Raw genomic sequence first — 24,057 nt, 5'->3', positions numbered from 1 at the left:
CATACTAATTACAGTTTTTAAAACGTAAGTTTGTACCATAAACATATGATTGTTGGAACAATCGTAGTTAAAAATTAAGTAGTAATACACGTTAATGGGTCAGACGCACAGACCCTACAACACAATGCACTTGCTACATACAGGGTGCGACAAAAGTATGGAAACCCCTGGAAATATCGCAGAATATTCGTTAAAAAAAAATCAAAAACCCTATATCCGACGTATTTTTCGACGAGGAATCCGATGGTGACCTTGAATTTGACTTTGGACGTAACCTTGAAGCCCCAGCGACCCAAAAATCGATTTTTGAATAGGAAACCCCCATTTTTTATTGCAGATTTGGAAAGAGCGCAAAATTTTACGAAAAAACATGTATTTTGTTTTTTTTTTTTAATGATATTTTTAGAGGTGCAGCGCTTGATATAAAAAATACGTCAAAAATGAAAATATTGGTCGGAAACCCTTGGAAATATCGCAGAATATTAGTTTAAAAAAAATCAAAGACCCCATATCCGACGTATTTTTCGACAAGGAATCCGATGGTGACCTTGAATTTGACCTTGGACGTAACCTTGTAGCCCCAGCGATAGTTTTTTATACCGTGTGTTGAAATACGAACGCCAATCCTTTTTTAGCGCAACCCAGGAACAACGACGTGGACGTAAAGGTTTCTGTTCCCTTTGGGGTGCTTTTTTTAAGTGAGTTCCCCTTGCCTCTCACTTTGGGGTGTTTTTTTAAAGTGAGTTCCCCTTGCCTCTCACTTTGGGGTGCTTTTTTAAAGTGAGTTCCCCGTGCCTCTCACTTTGGGGTGCTTTTTTTAAGTGAGTTCCCCGTGCCTTTCACTTACAACAAATGCTCGAAATGCTGTCCATTCACTTCTTGGCAATAACCAAGTCTATTGTAAAATGAATGTACAGCATTTCGAACCATTTCTCGTGGAATAGCTTCAGTTTGTTGAGTTATTCTCCGTCTTAACTCCTCAAGACTTTCTGGTTTTGTTTGATAGATTTTATCTTTCAAATAACCCCACAAAAAAAAGTCTAAAGGCGTTAAGTCCGGAGATCTCGCTGGCCATTCTACTGCACCTCGTCTACCTATCCATCTATCAAAAAATTCTTCATCAAGGAAATTCCTGACGTTACGACCGTAATGAGCTGGAGCACCATCTTGCTGGAACCAAGTATTATCATAATTATCACCTTTCACAGCTCTTATGGCTGGGCAGATATCATTCCGCAACATTTGCTCGTATTTTTCAGCATTTAAATTTCCATCGATAAAAAAGGGTCCTATTATTTGGTCATCTACTATTCCCGCCCATACATTTAATTTTTGGGGATATTGTGTTTTATCTTCTCTTATCCAATGAGGGTTGGTATCGGACCAATAACGGCAATTTTGTCTGTTGACATTGCCATTTATTTGGAACGTGGCCTCATCAGAAAACACAATATTACCCAAAAGTAAAGGATCTGTGACCAACATATTCATCATCCTTTCACAGAACTCAACGCGACGATCTGGATCGTCCTCGTTCAGTTCGTGAACGAGAGTGACTTTGTACGGATGGAACTTGTTAATTTTTAATATTCTCCGTACTGTCATATCACTGGTTCCTTGTTCCAGTGCCGCAGATCGAGTCGATTGATGGGGGTTTTCAACAAATGACAGGATCACATCCAATGATCTGTCATCTGTGGTCATTGTTGCTGGCCTTCCAGGCCTGACACGGTCTTTAACAGATCCTGTTTCCTCGAATCGTCTCAAGGTTTTTGAGACCGACGATTTCGAAAGAGGAGGAGGGCCGTTATTGTTACGGAAATGCGCGTTGAAAAGAGCGGTAACGTTATTATACGATCTTTTCATATTTCCCCAACCTCTCATCATTAGCAAGCTAATTCTTTCCCTTTCCGTCAAATGAAACATTTTAAAATTTTAAGGTTTGAGAAAAAATGTACGATGGAACTTTTGTAAGCAATAGATAAGAATTAGTATTTTATACAAAGAATGCTATGAATGAGATTTATATCGACAGAATTACACAAGTCTCTTGCCTTGAAAAGTCAGTCAGATATCACACGAAGCAAAATGAGATGGTGTATTTTTTCCATAAAAATGTTAATTGAAGATTTTCAGTTTTATGTTTAAATTTTATTATAAAGCTTTAGTTATTCAAGCTATTGAAATTGTTGACATTAAAATTAATTTTTTAAATAAAATTTTTAATTTTAAATTTAACATTAAAAAGATTAAAATGAATCAAAGTATTAATGGTAGATCAAATTATTTTCCCTTATGATGTATCCGTATTTAGATTCAAAACAAGTGAGAAAGTAGTACGCATGCAACGTACGTGGATATAATTTTTTGCCCAACGAAGGATCTTAGAAACAAGTTACAAAATACATTTTTTAACGTAAAACTTCCCGCTCTTTCCAAATCGGCAATAAAAATGGGGGTATCCATTTGAAAAATTCATTTTTGGGTCACTGGGGCTACAAGGTTACGTCCAAGGTCAAATTCAAGGTCACCATCGGATTCCTTGTCGAAAAATACGTCGGATATGGGGTCTTTGATTTTTTTTAAACTAATATTCTGCGATATTTCCAAGGGTTTCCGACCAATATTTTCATTTTTGACGTATTTTTTATATCAAGCGCTGCACATCTAAAAATATCATTAAAAAAAAAAAACAAAATACATGTTTTTTCGTGAAATTTTGCGCTCTTTCCAAATCTGCAATAAAAAATGGGGGTTTCCTATTCAAAAATCGATTTTTGGGTCGCTGGGGCTTCAAGGTTACGTCCAAGGTCAAATTCAAGGTCACCATCGGATTCCTCGTCGAAAAATACGTCGGATATAGGGTTTTTGATTTTTTTTTAACGAATATTCTGCGATATTTCCAGGGGTTTCCATACTTTTGTCGCACCCTGTATAACCGTTCAATCATTCTATATTTTCGTATAATGATGGCCACTATCTAGATGCATTGTATTTTAATTTGCGAGTATCGTGATATCAACATTTGTACGATAATCTGCAGCGCAACGAGTAGAATGGACAAAATACATAATCGCATATGATTGCCGCTGGGAGAGAATTTATTATTCGTTGCAATGATACACACTGATCTCCAGAGTCGCTGGGCTCTCGTATTCGTTAATAAATTGAAATATCGATGTTAGTTATTGCATTCATTTGCGCGATATACATATATAATGTGATACATGTACAAAATTGACGTATAAAGTAGTGACCAACCTTAAACATCGTCGATGGGCGCGTTGGCGCGCGGAGCCGTTCTTGACTGGATGATTTCGTAGGGGGCGATCGCATGCGGCAACCGTGAGCCCGGCAAATAGTAGGCCAGACAAGAGACGCCGACAAGAAAGAGAAAAAACAGGAAGACCAAGTCGAACATCAAAAGTGAGTTCAAGGTCAGTAGTTGCATCGTACGGCTTCCTTCACCATATCACAGGCAGAATTTTTCTTTTTTGCATACACAGTTTTTTTTAGGGGTGGCACGTAGTTTGCCACGAATCGTTGGGGATTGCAGTCTAGTAATCGTTTGAATAACCTTGTAAATTCGAAAAAAATATCGATCACTCGTGACAACTTTTTCAAAAGTCCGAAATAGATATTGATTGATGTTTGATTTTCACTTTCGAATAGACTTATTCGTTCTTGGATTTGAATTGATTCTTTTTGTGGACAACTATATAATGCCCTATTATTTATTGAAAATACTCCTTAGAGAATCTTCTCTGAGGGCCAATTACTCAGTCATTAATGCCTTATTGATTTCTCATTTGTGGCATCTAGCTACAGGGTAAAGTACGAATTTAATATTCCAGCTTAATGTTACGAATTTTTATCATTTTTTCCATCAATAGCACATTTATGTACATAAGAAAATCTGATTTATATTCATTATATAATGTCAAGTTTCATTTAAATTTTTAACGTACAAAAGAGATTTTTTGATAACGTGAAGCTCGAGTTTTTTGCAAAAATAAAACATTGGAAATACGCGGGGGAATTCTATGGATTATTACGAGCTCATTTGCGAGATAATATAATGAAACTGCGTATAATCTAACTTATAGAATCTTTTTTTTTTGTCCAACATTGTCGTGCTAAACCAAGGGTGTTTTTAGCTTTTTCTTTTTGAAAGTGAAAATGTAATCACGGGCACGGTGTCTATATACACAATTTCTTTTACTTGCTAGACTCTTTAGACCGTTAATTTAGCTTCAACGAGTTTGAAATTTAAGATTTTTCTCTCGCACTAGTTTCCTTCCCATATTTCGCTGTTTTTTGCTCAGTTAAATTTTTTCCTACATTTCCAGGACTTCTCACTATAAAATTTCCAAGCGCTCCACGAAAAAGTACCCTTAAAATGTATGCGCAAGAAATCTTGCGGAAGTCGTCGAGAAAAAAATTCAAGTATCGGTCGGTTAAGGTTTATAAAAAGTTTAAATTGAAATTAACTTCGAATGGAGGAGAGGCTCTCGCGTGCAGGTGGGATACGTCTAAACCGATTAGCGCGGCCGTCGATCTTGGACGATGGAATTAAAGGCTTTGAAAGTGACGGAAAACTTGGCGACGTTTTAAAAGTGGTCTTAAAAATCATCCGAGCTAAATGTTTATACCCCCGGCCTAGGCTATATAATTGGAAACAGCTAGCTGGCACGCCAGGAATGAGTTAGTGAACGTTCCCGGGCGAAAAAAAGACGAAGAAAAAGAAGCTCTCGAATTACGCGAACTTATAAAGCGCGCGTGTCCGTTGCACACGAAGGGATGCTATTTTTTCTCTCCATCTACCCTTGCCGGAGCGGTAGCAGCAGCAGCGGCAGCGGCGGCGCGTTGAGATGGTATTCCAAGCACGCCCTGGTGCTCTCTAATGAATTCTTCAAATTAATTACTTGTCCGGTCAACATTCGTGCCCCCGTCCTATTACAAACGCGCCAATGCTACAACGCACTAAGTGCCATTGCTCTACGGACTTGGGCTTGTATTTGTAAATGCAGCAAGGCGTGTATTTCCTGCCCGCTGCTTGCTTGTTGTCTTGACTGATACGGGAACTGCTGCTGCTGTTTCTCTACGTGTGCATAGTCCAGCTCTAGCGCATCATGCATCACTGAGCAAATCTAATTGAAAATTCGATTTTTCTTTCCTTTTTTTGTTGACGTTTTTTATTTCCCAAAACCTTAAATGGGTTCAAATCAAATATTTCTAATCAAGACTAAAATAACGAGAAACCTATATGGGGGCTTTCGCTTTGCAGGGGCTATCGACGAATATATCTCTTATCGACTATGGTACGCAAAAAAGAATGGAAAATCCGATTGGACTTCGTATAAATGTAGTTTACGTATTTACAATGGTGAAACTTTCAAAACAAATTTAATCTATTTTAAAAGTCTTTAAAACAAAAAAAGAACGAACAGATCACGTTTTTATTTGTAGAAAAGTAAATGTAGCTCATGCAGATGCAATCATTTATTCACAATAATGTACGGCTGAGAACTAGAGCCAAAGGAAAAAACAAGGATTTTATGATAATCCTTGTCTTTTTTATTAGGAATTGCATCGTCTTAACTGGTGCCTTTTTATGCTGCACAAACGACAATCGTCGCTCTCGCATTCGTTATCAACGAGGCAAGTTGGCACTTCCTCATGAGCATAAAAATTAATTTTTACAACAAGTTGTAAACACAATCGTTACCTTTTTTCGCGCACGGAATTAACAATTAACGAGAAAGAAAAGTGTTTTCTTCTTAATCTCTGCAGCTTTTTTGAAAAAAAAGAGTCTTTTGTCGGAAGGGTAAGTGTTTTCTGCGAGATAAATTAAAGCGCTTATTCCTTTAAAGGGATTGAAAATTCGATTTTTGGCCTGGCTTTGCCCTTCCCTTAAATAAAATATTTGATTGACGCTATTGCTTTATAGTTCATTTTAGTTAATAATTGCGTTCGCTCGTTACATTGATCAGTTTGTAATAAAAAAAAAACACATAAAAAATCAGAGCTTATAATTTGTAAATCACTTAAAAAACCCATACTTTTATTAAGTGGACTAATTAAATTCAGCTAGATCTTGGGTGAACGATGAAACCAAAGCGGTACATAAAGAAAAATTTCATCTCGGTGACAAACATCAATCAAAATCCGTTCGTGTTAAAGATACACTCGGAGAAAGTAAACACCTGTTCTCGTGAGAAAGAAATAGCTAGTGTAACCCTGGCTCACGACAGTTTTTGGCGATTTCTAATCACGAGAAATATGTTTATTTCTACAGATTGCATCGCTCATTATTGTGACATGTGGCGTGTTTTTTTTTTACTTTTCACCGTTTCACGGGTAAATTAGCAGCTGCACTTATGTAGCCTCAGGATTGGCCACACACACTCTTTCGCTCTGACACATACGCTCACACACACGCCTGCAGCGAAATCGCGACGTAGAGAGAAAGAGATCGACCGAACACACGTTATAGTATGGCCATATACGAGCGGCTGTCTGAGTGCTCGTTGAAGCGCGTCGCGTGTGCGAGCAGCGGCTCACCGTTGGTGCACCGAAAAAATTCGCACTCAGCAATAATGGCCCACGCACACTATAATAATAGCAGGTACTTCCGCGCCGGTCGGCGCTCACATCGCACAAACTATAAAACTCGAATTCGTTCGCTCGCTCACTCACTCACGCACTCGCGCAAAGCAACGTGTGTTGTGTCGAGCCGACACTACCGATAAGCATCTATCTACGAGACATTGATATTATGTGTGCGATACACGACGAGGGTGTCCCTCGGCACGAAGAAGCAGCGAAAGATGTATATCAATGAATAACGGCTACTACTACTACTACTAGTCACCACTCGGGGAGAACATCGCGACTCGTCGCGGGGGCAATCGCACTCGAGGCAGATATACTCGCGCCACGGAGTGCGGCTTACACGGCACTGTGAGCTCGCGGCGCGCGTCAGTTGTCGGTTACCTACCCGCCGCTGCTTCTACCCACCCGCCCGTACTCGCCCCCGCTCGAACTGTGCACCGACGATGTGCAGTGCATGCACCTACCCTCCGGCGCATGTGTATGTGTAGGTGTGTGTGTGTGTGCGTGTGTGTGCGAGGGTGTGTGGGTGCCTGTGCGCGCGGCGCCCCCCACGCAACTGTTGCGTTTCTTCCTCTGCCGTGTGCTCGCGTCGGCTCGTGTATGCGCGCACCTATACACGTATAAGCGCGCGGGGCTAGGCAATTGAACTTGGCTAAATGCAGACGCGGCTCAACTTATATACACATACGTATACGTAGTAGTTGCGGCTTGTGTGCCAGAGAGAGAGAGGCAAGTATTAAGTGGGATGTTCGATGCTCTTTCGGCTTTAGAAACAGGAGGGTAGGACTCCTTGAGCGGAAGCACGAGGGCCGTCCCTCTTCGTCCTGTTACGTAGCATTATACGAGCGACGAAGGGGCCTCGCGTGTACGTAATAAAGAGCTGCGCGATGATGAATTGGTCGATTGCGCTTATACCGTGCGCTGGCCGACGGAGACGACGACGGAGACGATAAGTGACAGGAAAAATTTACTCACGTCTCGAGGAAAAAAGAACGTCGGATAGTTATACAGTGACACCGGCGTTTGCCTTTAAACCTAAACTCCGTAAGCGCGCGATATGAATGAGTTTTCATTACGAGGGCTTTAGTCGACGGAGCGGGGGCGACTCTGTATGCCTTTCCTCCGCACCCTCCCTCGCTGCATAGCCTCTCTCTGCTTGCGTGTTTTATGAGTAACTTTTTTGTAAGAGAAATTTCGAGATATATGAAAAAGACCAGGATGGTATATATTTCTTTCAACTACGACCATTTTTTTTATTTTACATTTTTTTTCATTTTTTTTTTTTTTTACTAATATCCCTCTCTCGCTCGGAATGTTGATGAAATGAGAAACTTCATCTCGCGCGCGAGCACACACACATACATTTACTTTTTGGATTAACTTTTTCACGAGCGCAACAGATCGTGCACATTACGTATTATACTATAGCGGGCGCGTGAAAAATTTTCATTTCTCTTTACACGACACCGCGACGCTCCCACAGCTATTATACGAATTTACCTACAAGTGTATTATACAATTTTTGTAATATGTTCAGCGCGCGCAAGCGTGTAGTAACTCTATACAGAGAGCCACGGATCCGATTAAAATGTGCCCTTTCCATCGAATTTCGTACACGCGGCGAGAAAATTGAAATCGCAAATCGACGCATAAACGCTAAACTGTAGTTCCATCGTTGGTCGTTGCAACGCACGCATCAATAGAAATTGTAAATACTTTACACGTATTTGAATAATCTAACATCCAGGCGCTGGTAAATACGATAACGCTCTCTATATTCTGACCTATTTGTTTACCAAACACCCATATTGTCGATCTTTCGAAGAGGCGTGCGCTATCAGCCACGCGTATTCTGTGCTGTATAGGTCCCACTGAAAAAAGCCGTCAGCTCGTTACACTGCAGGCGCGACGGCCACTGCGCGCGAATGCCGATGCACATTAGCGTGATCCTGCATGCATACGCGCCGCAGCGAAAATGTATGGCTCGAATGAAAACATGCTGCGAACTGATAACGGTTGAGCGCGAGCGACGATATCTTAATTCCATGTTTATTTATAGCACGTAGTATTGTCGATGTGCAGGTTTACCTGTAAGTGTGAGTGAGAAAGATCTAAAAATGTTCCATTCGTATATGTGTACGGCTAAATTTATATACGAGGAAACTGTTGGAAATGTAGTAAAGTCGCTGATGCCTGCAGTACTCGATATCTAAAAATAAAATTCTCGCATCTATTCAAGAAAATGCAACTGATACACTAGAGCGAAACCATAAATCACCTTTTTTTTCATTCAATAACGCGCAAAGTATTCGATTTCGTAGGTTTTTTGACCGCGCGTGCATCAATTGAAAACAGTTTTCAGTGTAAGAGATGAAAATATAAAAAAACAGCAAATCATGTGTCGACTACAGCTGCGTTACAGAAATTCGGGTAACGATCCCACATAGCATCGAAAAACATTTTTGAGGGCAAATTCCGGGAGCTCGCGTATTACGAGCAACTCATCGAAACAACAAGTAAAAAGCTCGAGACAAAGCTCGGCTTCATATTAAATTTCCATAATGGCACACATATAAAGTTTCGATCGTATCGCTCTTTATACTGTCTGGCACGCGGCGCGCGGTGCAGTTCCGTGTACTGCAGGATGAATTTTGCGAGTGGTATATAGAGTCTTATGTAGTCATCAGAGACTGCCTCAACTTCGACGTCGAGAAAGAGAGAGATAGAGAGAGAGAGAGAGAGTGAGAGAGATAGAGGCAGATACAAAAGCCTCAAAACGGGGTCAGCTTTAAAGCTCCAGCTCGCAAACTCCACGCTGCGCGCGACGACGATGACACGCCGCATCTTCAGTCGGCTTCGTCGAACTACATCACGACGGCCCTTCTGGCGTTATATACTCCTTTCACTCTTTCCACTCACTCACTCGCACATAGATATATACGTACGAACAAACATTTCGAGAACATCTTTATTTCATAAAGCTACTGCTGTAGCTAGCTATTCCCAAGCATATGGGAAGGAGTTGCGAAGCAGAGAAAAAAAGGCTTTCGCTAGATCGTCTGGCAGGGCTTCGGGGCTGATATAAACGCACGCTTATATGCACGTAGACCCGAGAAAAAGAGCAAGCTCGTGTGTACTAGTAGCAGCAGCTGTAGAAAAGAAAATTGTCGTAGTTGCACGATGCCCCGAGGCTTGTTTATCTGTGTATACGTACACACAGCTATATGCTGGAAGCACGAGGCGTGCTCAAGTGGCCGAAAAATCAACGCTTGCTCCATGGCTTCTTGCTGATGCTCGCAAAGATCGATCGACGCGGCAATTATGTTATCGCGTGAAATCTCGAGGGCCAAAAAGGGTATAGAGGCGATGCGCGCCTTTTTATTCGGATCACGAGATCCACGAGAAAGGATTTTCATAAACAGCGGCGATATAAAGATTTTCGCGCGCAGCCGTAAGCTCGCACGCGCTTATGTGTATAAGCGTGCGCGCGTGTGCCATTAGCCAACGCTTATATACGGGTACTCGGTGGAATATAGATTCGAGCACGTATACATGCGAGTCCTGAGTGCCATAGATCGGATGCTGGCGCGTTCGGATAGGTATAACGCGTATCCATATATATATGAGCAATTCTCTAAATGAAACGCATTTTTGGAGGTAGAATCGCGGCAAATTTTTTTTTCAACCTACGCGGATACGGACCCCCGGGAAATGTTTTTGGGGGTCCTAGGAACATGTAACCACGTAGGAACCATTGAAATTTCAATAGTGCTTATTTTTATAGCTACTTTTGTGATTTAGAGGACGAAAAATCATGTTTTCTCGTAAATACGGCTAATTACTCAATTTCTAACTCGCTGAAAAAGTATCAAAACTCATCTAAAAAAAATAACTGGCTACTGTGTTCGATAGGAAATTTTCTCAGCTTTCCAATGGTGGTATCAGATTTTCCGATAAGTCGCACATTTATCGAGAAAATCGCCATCAAACATGCCAAGCTAAATATCTCGAAAAACTCGTTACGGAATAAGTGAATTTTTTGGTTTATTTGTGGATTTTTCTCATGAAAATTGAATATTTCGGAAAATCTGATATTGCCATCGGAAAGCTGAGGAAATTTTCCATCGAAAGCATATCTTCATTTATTGTTTGAGTCGCATTACAATGTTATACAAGGGAGGTTCTTTTACTTTGTTCGCTGTTTTCTGTTTCCGAGCTGTATTCAGCGCGGTCGCGAGGTTTTCGGCTCGCTACAATCAAAACTAGCTCGTAATTCCACTGAAAAAATAAATGAATATATGATTTCGATAGAAAACTTCCTCAGCTTTCTCATGGTGCAGTCAGATTTTCCGATATATTTCATTTTCACAAGGAAAAATCAAAAGTAAACCTCAAAGATCACTTATTCCGTACCGAGTTTTTCGAGATATTTAGCTTGGCATGTATGATGGCAATTTATTCGGTGAATGTGCGACTTATCGAAAAATCTGATACCACCATTGAAAAGCTGAGAAAATTTCCTATCGAACACAGTAGCCAGTTATTATTTTTAAATGAGTTTACACACTTTTTCAGTTACTTACAAATTGAGTAACTAGCCGCATTTACGAGAAAACATGATTTTTCGTCCTCTAAATCACAAAAGTAGCTATAAAAGTAAGCACTATTGAAATTTCAATGGTTCCTACGTGGTTACATGTTCCTAGGACCCCCAGAAACATTTCCCGGGGGTCCGTATTCGCGTAGGTTGAAAAAAAAATTTGCCGCGATTCTACCTCCAAAAATGCGTTTCATTTAGAGAATTGCTCATATATATATATATATATATATATATGTATGTGCGAATGCGCGGCGAGACGAGAAAGCGCCCGTAACTCGATTTATTCTGCCAGCCATGGAAAAGCCTCGTCGATCCTTTTTTTCGTCTCCACATCCTCGAAATAAATGTTTTATGTGCGCCCATATAGCTCTGTATGGCTTTTATTCATTTTATAAGCTGTTGCCGAGCCATATCGCGTCCCGAGACGCACCTGCAGCTGCGCGCACTGCATTGTCTTGACGTATAAATATATGTATTACATGTAGCGTCGGTAAAATCGAGCTCCAATTAGATTGAGATTGTGGTTGAAACATTACCAGCTATACAGATGCGTACTCTGCGCGACAAAAGTTGAAAATTGAGTTGAGCTCCGGAACGATGTAGTACACTTCTCGTATGTACGTAAAATGCGCTCGAAATATACGTTTAATAATAATAATATAATTGTCGACGCGAGTATTTATATTTCGCTTTTACGTCGTGTATTTACGCAATTGTGCGTGTGCCTTGACAAATATGGTATTTCCATATACCTCGTCGGAGGCGAAATACAGCGCGTGACAGCGACGTTGTGTTGTTGTCGTTGTTGGCACCGAAGATTCGCATTGGAAAGCCCTCGCTTATCCAAGAGCTTGTCGAAATTCGGCACGCGGAGTCGATATATGCACACGCCGCTTGCATAGCGATGGGCTCTCTCTCTAATACGTGAGCTCGTATGATGAGATAACAGCTCTGTACGTACCTGCGTAACAGCGATCGACATCCGGGTTTTTTGTTGTTCGGCTTTTTCGCACGTACCTCTCTGTACGCGCGCGAGCTCTTTTATATTTCGCTAGGATATATGCGATGTGGAGTGGCAGGCCCGCTTTTTCGAATTTAACTTACGAGTCTTCGTCAAGGCGATACGGGCCCCGTTGTCGTGGCGTTGACACATACGCGATCGAGTGTACTGGCATACAAAACAGAAGAGGGAGTCAATAAAAAAAAAAAACGAAGAATAGAGAGAGACAGAGATAAGCTGGGTCGTATAAAGCCAGGCAAGCGCTATCGCGGATTTTTGTGCGCATCTCGACTTAGTCACAGGCGCAACTGAATAATACGCATTTACAGAACTATAGACAATGCCTCGTTACACATTAGTGGCTTTGGGCGCGTTCGTTCTGCTTACGGGCTTGGTGGAGGCCTTCGACGTGACCAAGACCAAGACGGAAAACATATTCTTGACGGAAGAGGATGTCGTTAAGGACGAGCCGGTGAGTGTTCCACAAAAACTTCATTAACCCACTGTGGCTCTGTGTCAATTTAGCCGATCATTATTAATAACGAACTTGACGCTTCTTTCTTCGCGATTGCCTCGCGCGCAAAAAAAGGCTGGGAGTCTTCGAGCCAACGTCAGGGAGTACAGATTCATCGGAGACTTGGTGATCGGGGATCGTCTTGCGGATGAGACCGTGTTCCGTCGCTCGGTGGATATAGCCAATCCGACGAATCAAGTTTACAGCACTACCATCTCATTGAACGTCGAGAGAGGTACTTATCGCTACTTTTCATCATCTGTCTGAATAAAACGCTCGCGATAGAATAATACCACCGAGGAATGCATGGAAATTCTGAAAGAACGATAAAGTGTGCATTTCGATATACTATCGCTCGCGTGAGATAGGGAAAATACATTTTAAAACGTCGGTGCTTCTGAATTTAATTTTTTTTTTTTTTTAATTTAAAATCGAGTGTGCCACATATACTTGAAAAAGAAAGAACTCGAAATTAAATTTAAAATTTCGAGCGTACTCCGAGTGTTGCACTTTTGAGTTAAGCGCCAATTAAAAAGTCTCGACTGTGCAAACGCAGTCTCAGAGTTTTGCACAATCTTGAACTTTTTAATGTTTATCGTAAACCATAATTCGCAAGCTGAGAAATAACTTTATCGACTAAACATTGAACGTTACCATGAATGTATATAATGTGTGCGTATACAAATTGGTAAAATTTTCTAGGGAAAATACACTTCTTGAGCGCGACGAACGAAAGAAACAGCTATGCAGTGGGTTGCGACGAGCCCTACAGTTTAGGACATTCCAAGATTAGTTTCAACGTACGAGTACCTCCGAGCAGCAAATCTCAACTTTGGCTCTTAGTCGCTGCTCATTAAAATTAAATTATGCTCAAACTTATATTTTTGAGTTAAATTGCCTCGGAAATGTAATTTATTTTCCAGAGGCAAGACAATATACATTTTTAATGTACTGGATAATAAAGTTTTTAAAATGGTCCATTGATATATGTATTTTGTAATAAAACAAAAAGCATGATGTTCAAAATAGTTAACTTTGTGGTTATATTAAAAAATAGTGAATGAAAGTATCAAATATTTTACGATCCATCGTTTTAATAAAAAATTTTTTCCCTAACTTGATAACAATTGTTTTCTAAAAATATGTTTTTAAAAGCTTTTAATAGACAGAGAAAATTGCATGAAGTAAATGGATTAGATGGTCATGTACTCAGAGCGAACGATCGAGACAACAAAAAAGACATGAAAGTCAATCGTCCGTAAAACTGTAAAACAAAAAATGAATCGACGAATTTCAAAGGAAGTAAGCGTGCTTATAACCAGGAATTCATAACCTCCAGAGCAAGAGAAAATTCAAGGCAATTAACTAAACTGAAAAAAGCCCTGCCGCACATACCTACATGCCAGAGAGGAAATAAACAAAGCGAACTGTTATCTTTTTTTTTGTTGGAGAACGGTGTGAAGTTGTGCGGCAAATTCTTGTCTCCCCCCTAATTCTCGACGCTTTTCCCGAGCCAACTGATCAAATTGCCCGTTTCACGCGCGCACATTGCCAAAAGGTATTCAAATTTCAGTCTCGAGGTAAATTGGTATTTCTGCGCTTACCGACTCTTATACACTGCTTTTCGCGTCTGTAAACCGAGTTTACGTATGTTGCAAATTCCATTAAGAAAAGCCCCGAACCCATGGGGAAGGCGAAAATTTAACTGGCTTGTCTCGTCTTCTGAACTTTGAAAAGACTCGCACGCGTCAGGATTGCACGTGCGAGAGTCCAAAATGCTCCTCTGCATGTGTACAGCTTATTCGCAAGAAACGCCGGATTAAGAGCCGACGCTCGAGCAAAGAGGAAATCCTAAAGTTTTCTGTAGTTTCATTTGTGCTACGCTCGTATAGATAAGCGTGCATGCGCCTGTAAGCCTGTACAAGATGACGAAAGGTATTGATGGAGTCAAGATGTAAATAAGAAAGCCAAAAAAAGCTTCGAGTAAATCTTCGCTTTGAAGTATCGAAAGTTGGCAAGACGTATTTTGCTCCTTCACTGGGATCTTTTTGCAAAGCGTACACGCCCTCGTACTTGGAAAATACTTAATTCAACTTCGACTTTTTAACGTGATATTATTGCAGAAGTTTGAAAACATATTTTTACGATGATCGTCGTTTTACGATCGTACTTATAGCTCTTATCAATAACTTCGAAAAGTAGAGAAATGATTCGATGTTGTACCGTTGCTCGGCAAACATCCTAAACCCGGTAGATCTAAAATCATATTTTATCATAGAAACTTTGGTCAGATTTAAATTACAGTATACTCTTATTCGTCACCAACAGTATTTGTCGTTAAACACTCTAAAACAAACATCTGAATTGTCGAGGTATTCACGGTGAAAGAAAGAGTTCAACCAGTGCCTCGGCAAGAGAGTTTCGAGCTTTTGAGGATAAAAGACCGACGCGTCGCATAACTCGCGGCTGCCGCGAGTCTCTCGCAGTACAGTGTGCATTTACTCGTCGAAAGAAACTGCCTAGTCTACAACGGCTGCGTGCCACTTTTTTTCTAAATAAATAAATACACACACGCGCGCTAAGATGCGGAGACGAAGGTGGCTGCGACTCGAAAAAAGTACACATGCACACATAAGTCGCGCTGCCGCTCTAAGAGAGTCGTGTGGTAGAGTTTTTTTCTTCTTCTTTTTTCCACCTACCCCGAGGCTTTATTCCTTTCGCAAAGCTGGCTAAGGATGTTAAGGGTGAAAAAAGACTTAAAATTATGAATTATGACGGAGCGCGGAACAGCTGAACGCGCTAGAGCTAGAAACAAAAAAAGTGAAACATCTTTATCTTTTATTTCCTAAACTAAGCTAAAAATCCTAGGAGATAATGACCTAAGAGAGGCTAATAACGGTTTTTTTTACTAGTACTTAGCTACATATTTGAACATTTTTAATATTCATTATCTCGAATTTTAATAAAATTTATAACAATATAGCAATGATTCTCATATTTCTGCAGTGTCTTTATAATGGAAAAGTTAATGTGAAACTTATAAAAGCTAGTACTTAATTTTTTTATCGTAAAATGTTAACCCAACACTTTGGTCCTAAAAGTTAAAATATGATGAATCGAATAACTATGAACAACTTTTCATGTGTAACATGAAGTTAGCGAAATTATAAATATATTGTAACACAACTCCACTTAAAAAATTGGCAAGCTTTTTTATCTTCATGAACAGATTTTAAAGCCTTGAATGTCTAGGACTACTTTGTACACTTTATACGGATAAAGTTCAGCTTAGGAGGAAGAAGTACAATAAGCTTCGCAAGCTATGTAGAACTAATGTAATTCAGTCGCATGCTCTCACGTAGATAAATTAAAAATTGATTTATCGGCAAGGGTACAGGCGTAGGTCAACTTTTGCCAGGCGAACATTTGATGGAAAAAAATTGGACGAGAAAGGAATGGAAAAAAAGAGAATAAGACGGGCTAAAACTTCATCTCAATAGCCTTCTGCATTATGCTCGAAGACCGCAATTTTTTCAACTAGGCTTATAGCGTAGATTTAATTTTTAGATATGCGACTGATCCTTGCGCATCGATAATCGTGTATCTTTTTAGTCAGTTCGAATAACAAGACATTCGATTTGAAAAAAGATTCTCAAAGATATTGGCTTGGACTTCTGTCGTATTGAAAAAATCATACAAAAGTTTTTTGTTGTTGTGATTTTTCAATTAATCTGAGAATAAATTAAATTTTATCTTAACTACACTGAGAGGAATTTAAAATCAATTTTTTAAATCATTTTAAATGAAAATAAACAAATTTTTTTTTAAATATTCATATATATTCGTATATATATATAGCAATTCTACAGTATCTTGTTACTTATGTGTTCAGCTCGAAATCCTCGTTCGCCATCTATAAGTAATTTATAAAACTAAATGATACCACGAATTTTGCCACCTAGCATAGTAATTTTTAAAGGAGAACATTTATTTGCAACGCACTCAATAATATGTAGTATTTGGATCGTAGTGTTTCTTAAAATTATGGTCAAAAGTTTCGTAATTAGATGTGTCTCATCAATTAATTCAAAAAATAGTCATTTTTCTACGCATTACTTCAATTTTTTTAAAAATTTTTTTCAGTGCACAATATTCAAAATATGCATGTAGTCATACTGAAATGGAAATCACAGACGCCCCGAAACAACTGAAACTCATGTAACATCAACATTTACTCCCAAAGAGGAAATTAATATCTAACATCGAAGTCGGCTTAACTGCTAGAAACTTTGGATTACATCTGCAGATCGTTGACGTTGCCTGCTAGGCCGAAACGAAGCATAAATCAACGTAAACGAAATCAATTACTCGACTGCAGCTCAGAAATGAGTTTGCTCAAGCTTACGCATTACGACTTGTTGAACCAACTGCAGCGAAAAGCTCAAGTAAGTGACATGCTTGCGAACCTCGATGTATGTCCCAGTGCCTGAAAATGAACTCCAGGACTGAAACAGAGTTCGATATCCGGCGCAAAAATGATCGATTAAAACTGATTTAATTTCAATTTTTTATAAGGAAAAAAAAACAAGATTTTTTCTAAAAATCTTCGGTTCAACAAATTACATCGAACTATAAATGTTTAATGCTGCAATCAATTTTCAAAATTCATTTATGAACTCTTCCGCCTGCTTAAAGAAAAACTTATTTTTTCTCCCATCTTCTTTTACTCTCACATAAAAACGGATGGGGAAAAAAGAGTAAAATGTGTCGTTTTCTATCTTCGACGAATTTCCTGATTTCAAACAGAAAACTTATATAGTTACTCCCGATGGATCAATACTTCGAAATTGGATAAGATCGACGTTAAAACACACTTTTGAACCTTTATAACGTCAATCCATAAGACGGTATTGACTCTAAGGATATACACACATCTTTTCGTAAATCTAACGAAATTTTTTAGATAAGCAAGCTTCGAGGAGCCTTAATGGTGTATTAAGAACAATGTTGAATCACTTTAAAAGAACACTTTGTGACCGGTAGTGCGTCGAATAAATATTCGCTTGAAGCTTGTTTCGATTACTCGACGACGAGCTCGACTCGCTCACAGTTCAGTTTTCTGCAGAGACTTTAGTAAATAAAAATTGAGTCAATTTTCCAAAAATAATTGCACGGCTCTCTGTCGCGAACGATACGACTAGAATACTCGCGTACAGCATCTACTTCGTATCAAGGTTATACGACCAGTTGACTATGGCGCGTTCAGTAATTCGATTACAAATCAATCTACTTGGCGATGAGCGAAGAAGCTCCAGCCGTTATAACCGAGCTTGCGAGCGAGCGGCCCGAGGCCTTCTGTCGCCCACCTTTCGTGACGCTCCAACGAGTGCCGTTGCGAATTATATTTTTCTGCAACTCTTTGCGGATCTCGGATATACGGCGATACGTTTCAAATACAGATGCATCTGCCCGTGAATTTTTTCCTTCTTCGACGAGGCTGCGGGTCGATGCAGGCGCGTGCACAATTTAACTGATATAATTTGCCCAAATATTCGAAGAAAAGCAAGAAGGTTCAAAGGCTTATATTGCTCCATCGAGGGAGTAGCTTCGAGCCATTATATTTACAGTGTCGAGCTTTCTGCCTTTGAAATGTGCGCAGAGGCAATTCGCGTTCGGTGAAAAGTTAATTCATAACTCGCAGCTACCTATATACGCATATAGTACGCGAATTCTGCAGCCGAGAGAGAGAGAGAGAGAGAGAGAGAGAGAGAGTGCAGGATCTTTTCAGCCGGCAAAGTTTATATGAAACGGGTGCGCGCGCGTGAACATATAGTACAGCCCCGAATCCCGTTCGCAGCCTATAGAGTCTCAAAAATCCATGCAGTTTACGAGTGAAATTCGAGGACTAAGAGAATTCGCATGTATAATCGTAAAATAGTAATCTAGCCGAGCATGCGCGGCGTGCGCTCAAGAGGAGAGCTGCGTTCATCAGGCTGAAAAGACAAACTAAATGCGACAGTATCGTCGGATATAGAGCATACTATGCAAGCGCAACTTCAATGCGATTAAATACTCGCGTCTTTTGGGGGGAGGAGGAATTAGACGGCTGTATTGCCACACTGGAGCGTACCGCTATAGACGAGCGATTATATTGTTGTGATAAATCGCTTCGATGAGCAAGACATTTTGATAGCGTTCAAGATGGATAATTGAGTGTCAATTTCGTTATACGTGTATACGAGAAACTTCTGAGCATCGTTGGCGGGGAACTCATTTCAATTTTTAGCCCGTTGGGCTCGCGCGTGTATGCGATATACGACACACATGCGTGAAATCTCTTTCCGATACTTTTCGTTGCATAATACAATGAGTGCCAGATGTGTCTGTGCATGTGTGTGCACCGGAGCTCGTCAGCGCACAGAAAATTAATTTTTAATGTCAAATTTAAGAAGTTCATACATCATGCAGCGCATAACAATGTGTTTTAAAGAGAAGGCTCCGCAGCTAGACAGCCAGCCAGCTTCAGACTGCTATATATGTAGGAGAACTGTATACGAAGGTGCGCGGAATAAATTTCAACTTTCAAAAGCAGCATTACGTCGGGCATTGAATATATTTGAAGTAAATCTCTTATATCCTTATACATGAGGGAGGGCCCTGAGGTCTCGCAATAATAAACGAGCCTAATGCGTGCGCCACTTAAACTTTTACGTCGGGATTTGTTTACCCATACACGCACCGCACTGAAACTTTGTCATATCGTAATTTTTTATCGATGATAAAACCATTTCAATGTTTTATACATCGTTTTTGATAAAATAATTAATCGTTCGTTCACATATAGACTGCAATTTTAAATCACCGCTGAGTAACCTCATGAATCATGTTTATGCATTTGTTATAAGCTCGTTATAACGAAGCCTCGCTCGCTAGATCGTGCAGTCTACCACAGACAGCTAGAGGTAAAACTTGGCACAAGTTATCCCGAGTAATCTCGATTTGAGGTTTGTAACATCCACACACACACACTTATGCACACCCTGAGACACATATTTATACGTGAGCTGTAAAAGCTGCTTCCGCGCCGTTATATGCGTGCGCACATATATATCCCAAGCTTTTGTGGGTGACACACTTATTCGCGAAAGTGAATCGACGGTTTATTTGAAGTAAGGGAACGTATAAGGGAGCTTGCACACAACGGTGGCTACCTCCTGAGCTTTCGAGTTTGACCTGCGGCGTCCTTTTAGTCACAATCTCTCTCTCCCTCTCTCACTCTCTTTCGCTTTGTTCGCCGTCGCGGCGCACATGTGCTTGCGCGTTTATGCTCAAAATTCTGAAGCATCCACACACGCGCGGCGATTTTTCATAGCTCTCTGCGTTTAAAATTTTCAAATATATTCAAAAACACTTTTCCGAGCGCCGGGATAGGGCAGGCAGCAGTGCGCGCCACGTTACACGTACCGTCATAATATCTAGAGATGAATCTTACAGAGTAGACATTTATTATGATATACCTCGGGCCAGGAAGCGGCTTTTATGAAATATTTTTACATTTTTTAATAAGCCATTCAACTTACCCGACAATAGGGGCATATATTTACTTCCCATCCAAAAGCTAACGAAGATTTGGAATTTTTTGGTTTGAAAATTATAGTGGTATACGAGCTTTATCGTCGTCTTATCGAGAAGCGCTCGTGCAAAAAATATTCAATTTTGCGCAGAAGGAAAAATTCGCCTCGATAGAGAGCGATGATCTTCTTATAGGCAAGAAAAAGAATTTCGATTAAGAATTTCTAAACAAATATCTTTCGAGTGCGAGCGAGCTTCGAGATTATCTCGACTGAGTGGCTCTCTTTCATCCTCATAAACAGATAAGTTCACTCCGAATAGTTCAGGGAGTCCTATATACTTCCGACTTTCCCTCTTCAGAGGCTTTCGCGTATTAATTTGCGCTTCTTCAAGTTACTCGACGATCTTCTTTGTGCCCGCGATGAGATTCTTTCGAGCCCAGCTTCGATAATAAGCACGCGCTGGAATCCGCCGAAGCCACGTGCGACTCGCAAATAAAATTATGTTCCGATCTCGAATGATATTATTTTTTGCCTACATTTTGTGCATACTTCGGTTTCGCTGCGTGCACCTTTTTGAGTCATGAAATACACACACAGGCTGTAACTTCAAAAGCTTGGCAGGACTATGTAAATTTTTATTCCGTAAAATCACATCCATTAGCATACTACGTTTGACAGCTGATTGAAAATTTACATGCAGTTTGTTTTACGTGACACTACAAGCGTGAAGCTGTTTTTTGATGAATAAAGTAGCAGCCTCTCTTTCACTCTCTCTATCTCTCTCTAACCTCCCGCTCCTTTCTGCTCGTGTACATGCTACACACCAAACGTGTATGCTTTACACCCGCACACCAATCCACTGCTGTGTTATGCGCGCGTATATCCTAGCTCGTAACTGGCACGAAGTTGAAAATCTTTAGAGCCCGTCGTAAAGTCCAAAAGTCCTTATATCCTCCATCCTCGCTCTCTCTATCCCTCGAGCACCTCCCTCATTCTTTTTCGGAGCTGAAACTTTTTTCTTTTCGTTCTTCAATTCAGGAGGAGTTTACACGGGAAAGCTGCTACGCTCTCGAAGGTGTTACACACACGCATATATTTTTTCAGGGCTCATAACGTTTGCGTGTATGTGTGAGTCGTTAAACTAGTCGCGAAAGAGAAATCTTGGTTTTTTTTTCTTCATTTACATTTTCTGCGATCGCTCGAAAATGACACATTGTCAAGAAAATTGCGTTAGCGATACAGACAGCGTACCAATACATCGTGTTGAACTCTATATACATACACGCATACGTCACTATGCAGACGGTGATCGAGTTGGGGCTGAAGATGGTACATGACTGTACACGACGTATATAGCTCAGCTATTGTATACGTGTACGTAGAGAGAGGAGAGACCGAGAGAGACTCGTAGCAGTACGAGCGAGAATTCCAGAGGGTAAATTTACTAATCTCGCTTACTCAGCCTTTAGCTCCTTCTCTCTCCCGTGTACGCTCGCGCACACTAGCTGCTCGCAATCGCCCGAGTCAGAGGAATGTAATTCAAGATCTCAGGAACGCGAGCAAGGCGGCAAACGATATATGTATAGAAGTACAAGTCGCAAGCCATGCGACAATGAAGATGATGAAACGCGCATGTGTGTGTGTGTGTGTGCGCGCGACGAACTGCTCGAGTGTGCGGGTCTATAACGTCATATTTGTGGTAAAAACTTCGTTTCAAACGACACAGATGAATGTATGATAAAAGCTGCAAAACGATAAAAAGGCGAGAGTGGCGAAATGAGAATCGACGTGAAGCAAGTCCGGATATAAAAGGTGTGCCGTATACGCTTTGCCGCTCGACTCGAGCTGCGACTGCTGCGAGATTCACTTTTTTCAATCTTTCATAATCGATATACCGTTGGCAAAGTTCATAACGAATCTTACGATCGTTTATTAAAAAACGTCCGAATTTGATAACAATTTAAATCGATTCTGGTAGTCGGTTTTTTTTACTTCCAACCTATAATTCACTTGGACGCGGAGAGATCTGTAAAAGTGAGAATCGATACAAGTTGGCAAGCATTTAATTCCGTAAGCAATTTACACTTGCATAAATTGTATTAAATCTTGCGGCTAAGCAAGTCGTATCGCATTTACGTCGGTGTTGCTATTTATGCTTCACTCGTTCCCTATGTCTCTCTTTCTCTCTCGTACTCAAGCCACACGAGTCTGCGTGAATTTACGGTAATGAGAATAAAGATATTATATTTCTTGCTGTTAATTAGTGGCATCTCGAGCAAATGAGCGAGATGAGCTATTTAAATTAATTACCTCGTTGAGTGCGCGAGCATAAAAAGCAAATAATGAAACAGCGTCGATATAGTCGTCGTCGTTTTTCGTGCACTCTGTTGCAGTACGGCACGCGCAGTACGGGGCCCGGCTTTTTTCATAATTCATAAACTGAATATATGCTTGTAGGTCGATGTACAGGTAACGATAAAGCGATATAATAGGGCGTTTGCAGCGTATGCCATACCGAGAGATAGAGAGAGATAGATAGAGAGAGCGAAGAACTCCGGCCGGCGCTGCAGATGTAGGGTGTCTCATCCAACAAGATTAAAGTGTCGTTAAACGGAACACGGAAGAGAAAGAAAAAGAGGAGCGAAAAGAGAGAAATAGAAAAGGCCGTGTTTGTAAGAGCGAGAGAGAGAGAGAGAAAGAAAGAGACAAAGAGAGGGTGGAAGCCATATAAAGTCCACCGTTCGAGCTTACAGCCGGCTCGAGTACGCGTACGAAGCACAGCACCCAGATTCAAAGAAAGTTACTACACTAGGCAGGACTGCGATAGTAGTTGCAACGAGCGAAACTTGGTAGTCGTGCGCGTACTTGGTGTACGTGTGTATACTCGCCGCAGCTCTGTGTCTCGTGTGATCCTATATATCCGTGCGCGCATTTTTTTGTTTAAATCCACGACGCGCGTCCTCTCTCACACACACGCATTCACGCGATCGAACTAGTAACAGACTCTTTTACTCAGCCGTCCGAGCTCCTACATGTATACGTTTCGCGGGCAAAAAATTATTCATCGTCGAAGGGATATAAATTCAACGTCATTTTTGTGCGCAGGAGTTATAGGTATATCGTAAGAGCTTTCGCGTGTATTTTCGGCAAAGTGTAAAATGTGGTCTTTTTCGCTAGCCGCCACGGCCACGGCGCAGCGTAAATGAGCGCGCAGGTGTAAAATACGTCGTCGGCATCTCGCAGGTTGTTGCGTTGCGTGGGCGTGAAAGAGCGAGAGACCGAGTGCGTATAAACGAAAACAGGAAAAAAAAAAAAAAACGACGAGCGAAGAGAGAAAAGCACACGCGCATGTGCACGCGACAGACGTGCGTATGTATACGCATATGCATTAACGCGTCGGAGAAATGATATAATAGCCCATTGTTTGGAGCTTGCGACGATGCGTTAGTGCTCGTGTGCGTGTACGCGACCATTAAGCGGCCTCGTCTGCATCGTGGCCGGCTCTCTCTCGCTCTCCCGCTTAATATTGTATATCATAATGTAATTTAAACGCGCGGCGTATTACACACGATAGTTGCGCGCTCGCGGGCGCTATTAGCCGCCTACGCGCGCTTATAAACGCGAACGATACAGCTTTTCGTTCGGAGGGCTGCACGCGCATATAATACGAGTTACGCGCGACTCTCGCATTCGGTCCAATCTAATTTCGTTGACGACGCGACGCGCCGAGAGGACGCATTCGCTGCACAGAGCT

General features: G+C 40.9%; 2 protein-coding genes across 5 annotated transcripts in view; one reads left to right on the top strand and one right to left on the bottom strand.

The window, feature by feature from the left end:
- The window catches only part of LOC106650778, a 30,517-nt gene extending 23,573 nt beyond the window's left edge, over window positions 1-6,944 (bottom strand). For 3 of the 4 annotated variants that reach the window (XM_023462339.1, XM_023462342.1, XM_023462343.1), the window contains exon 1: window positions 3,262-3,875. The gene's annotated coding sequence lies outside the window, so the exon portion shown is untranslated. Of the gene's footprint in view, window positions 1-3,261; window positions 3,876-6,062 lie in introns of those variants that run through there. The other variant, XM_023462340.1, reaches the window with a different exon arrangement.
- A 5,563-nt stretch (window positions 6,945-12,507) lies between these two features.
- LOC106650898 lies at window positions 12,508-13,781 on the top strand. The gene is made up of 3 exons (XM_014369154.2): window positions 12,508-12,687; window positions 12,805-12,964; window positions 13,432-13,781. Exons 1-3 carry the CDS (start codon window positions 12,556-12,558, stop codon window positions 13,584-13,586), a joined length of 447 nt encoding a protein of 148 aa, XP_014224640.1. The 5' UTR covers window positions 12,508-12,555; the 3' UTR covers window positions 13,587-13,781.
- Window positions 13,782-24,057: the final 10,276 nt, after the last annotated feature.

This window comes from Trichogramma pretiosum, unplaced genomic scaffold (genome assembly GCF_000599845.2).
Source record: "Trichogramma pretiosum strain Unisexual culture from Peru unplaced genomic scaffold, Tpre_2.0 scaffold3, whole genome shotgun sequence".
NCBI lineage: Eukaryota > Metazoa > Arthropoda > Insecta > Hymenoptera > Trichogrammatidae > Trichogramma > Trichogramma pretiosum.
This window is presented reverse-complemented; position numbering and strand designations above follow the sequence as displayed.

Coding starts and splice junctions, on each gene's coding strand:
- LOC106650898 (XM_014369154.2), top strand. CDS start 12,556: ATGCCTCGTTACACATTAGTGGCTTTGGGCGCGTTCGTTCTGCTTACG. Junction 12,688..12,804: donor ATGTCGTTAAGGACGAGCCG/GTGAGTGTTCCA, acceptor GCGCAAAAAAAG/GCTGGGAGTCTTCGAGCCAA. Junction 12,965..13,431: donor CTCATTGAACGTCGAGAGAG/GTACTTATCGCT, acceptor AAAATTTTCTAG/GGAAAATACACTTCTTGAGC.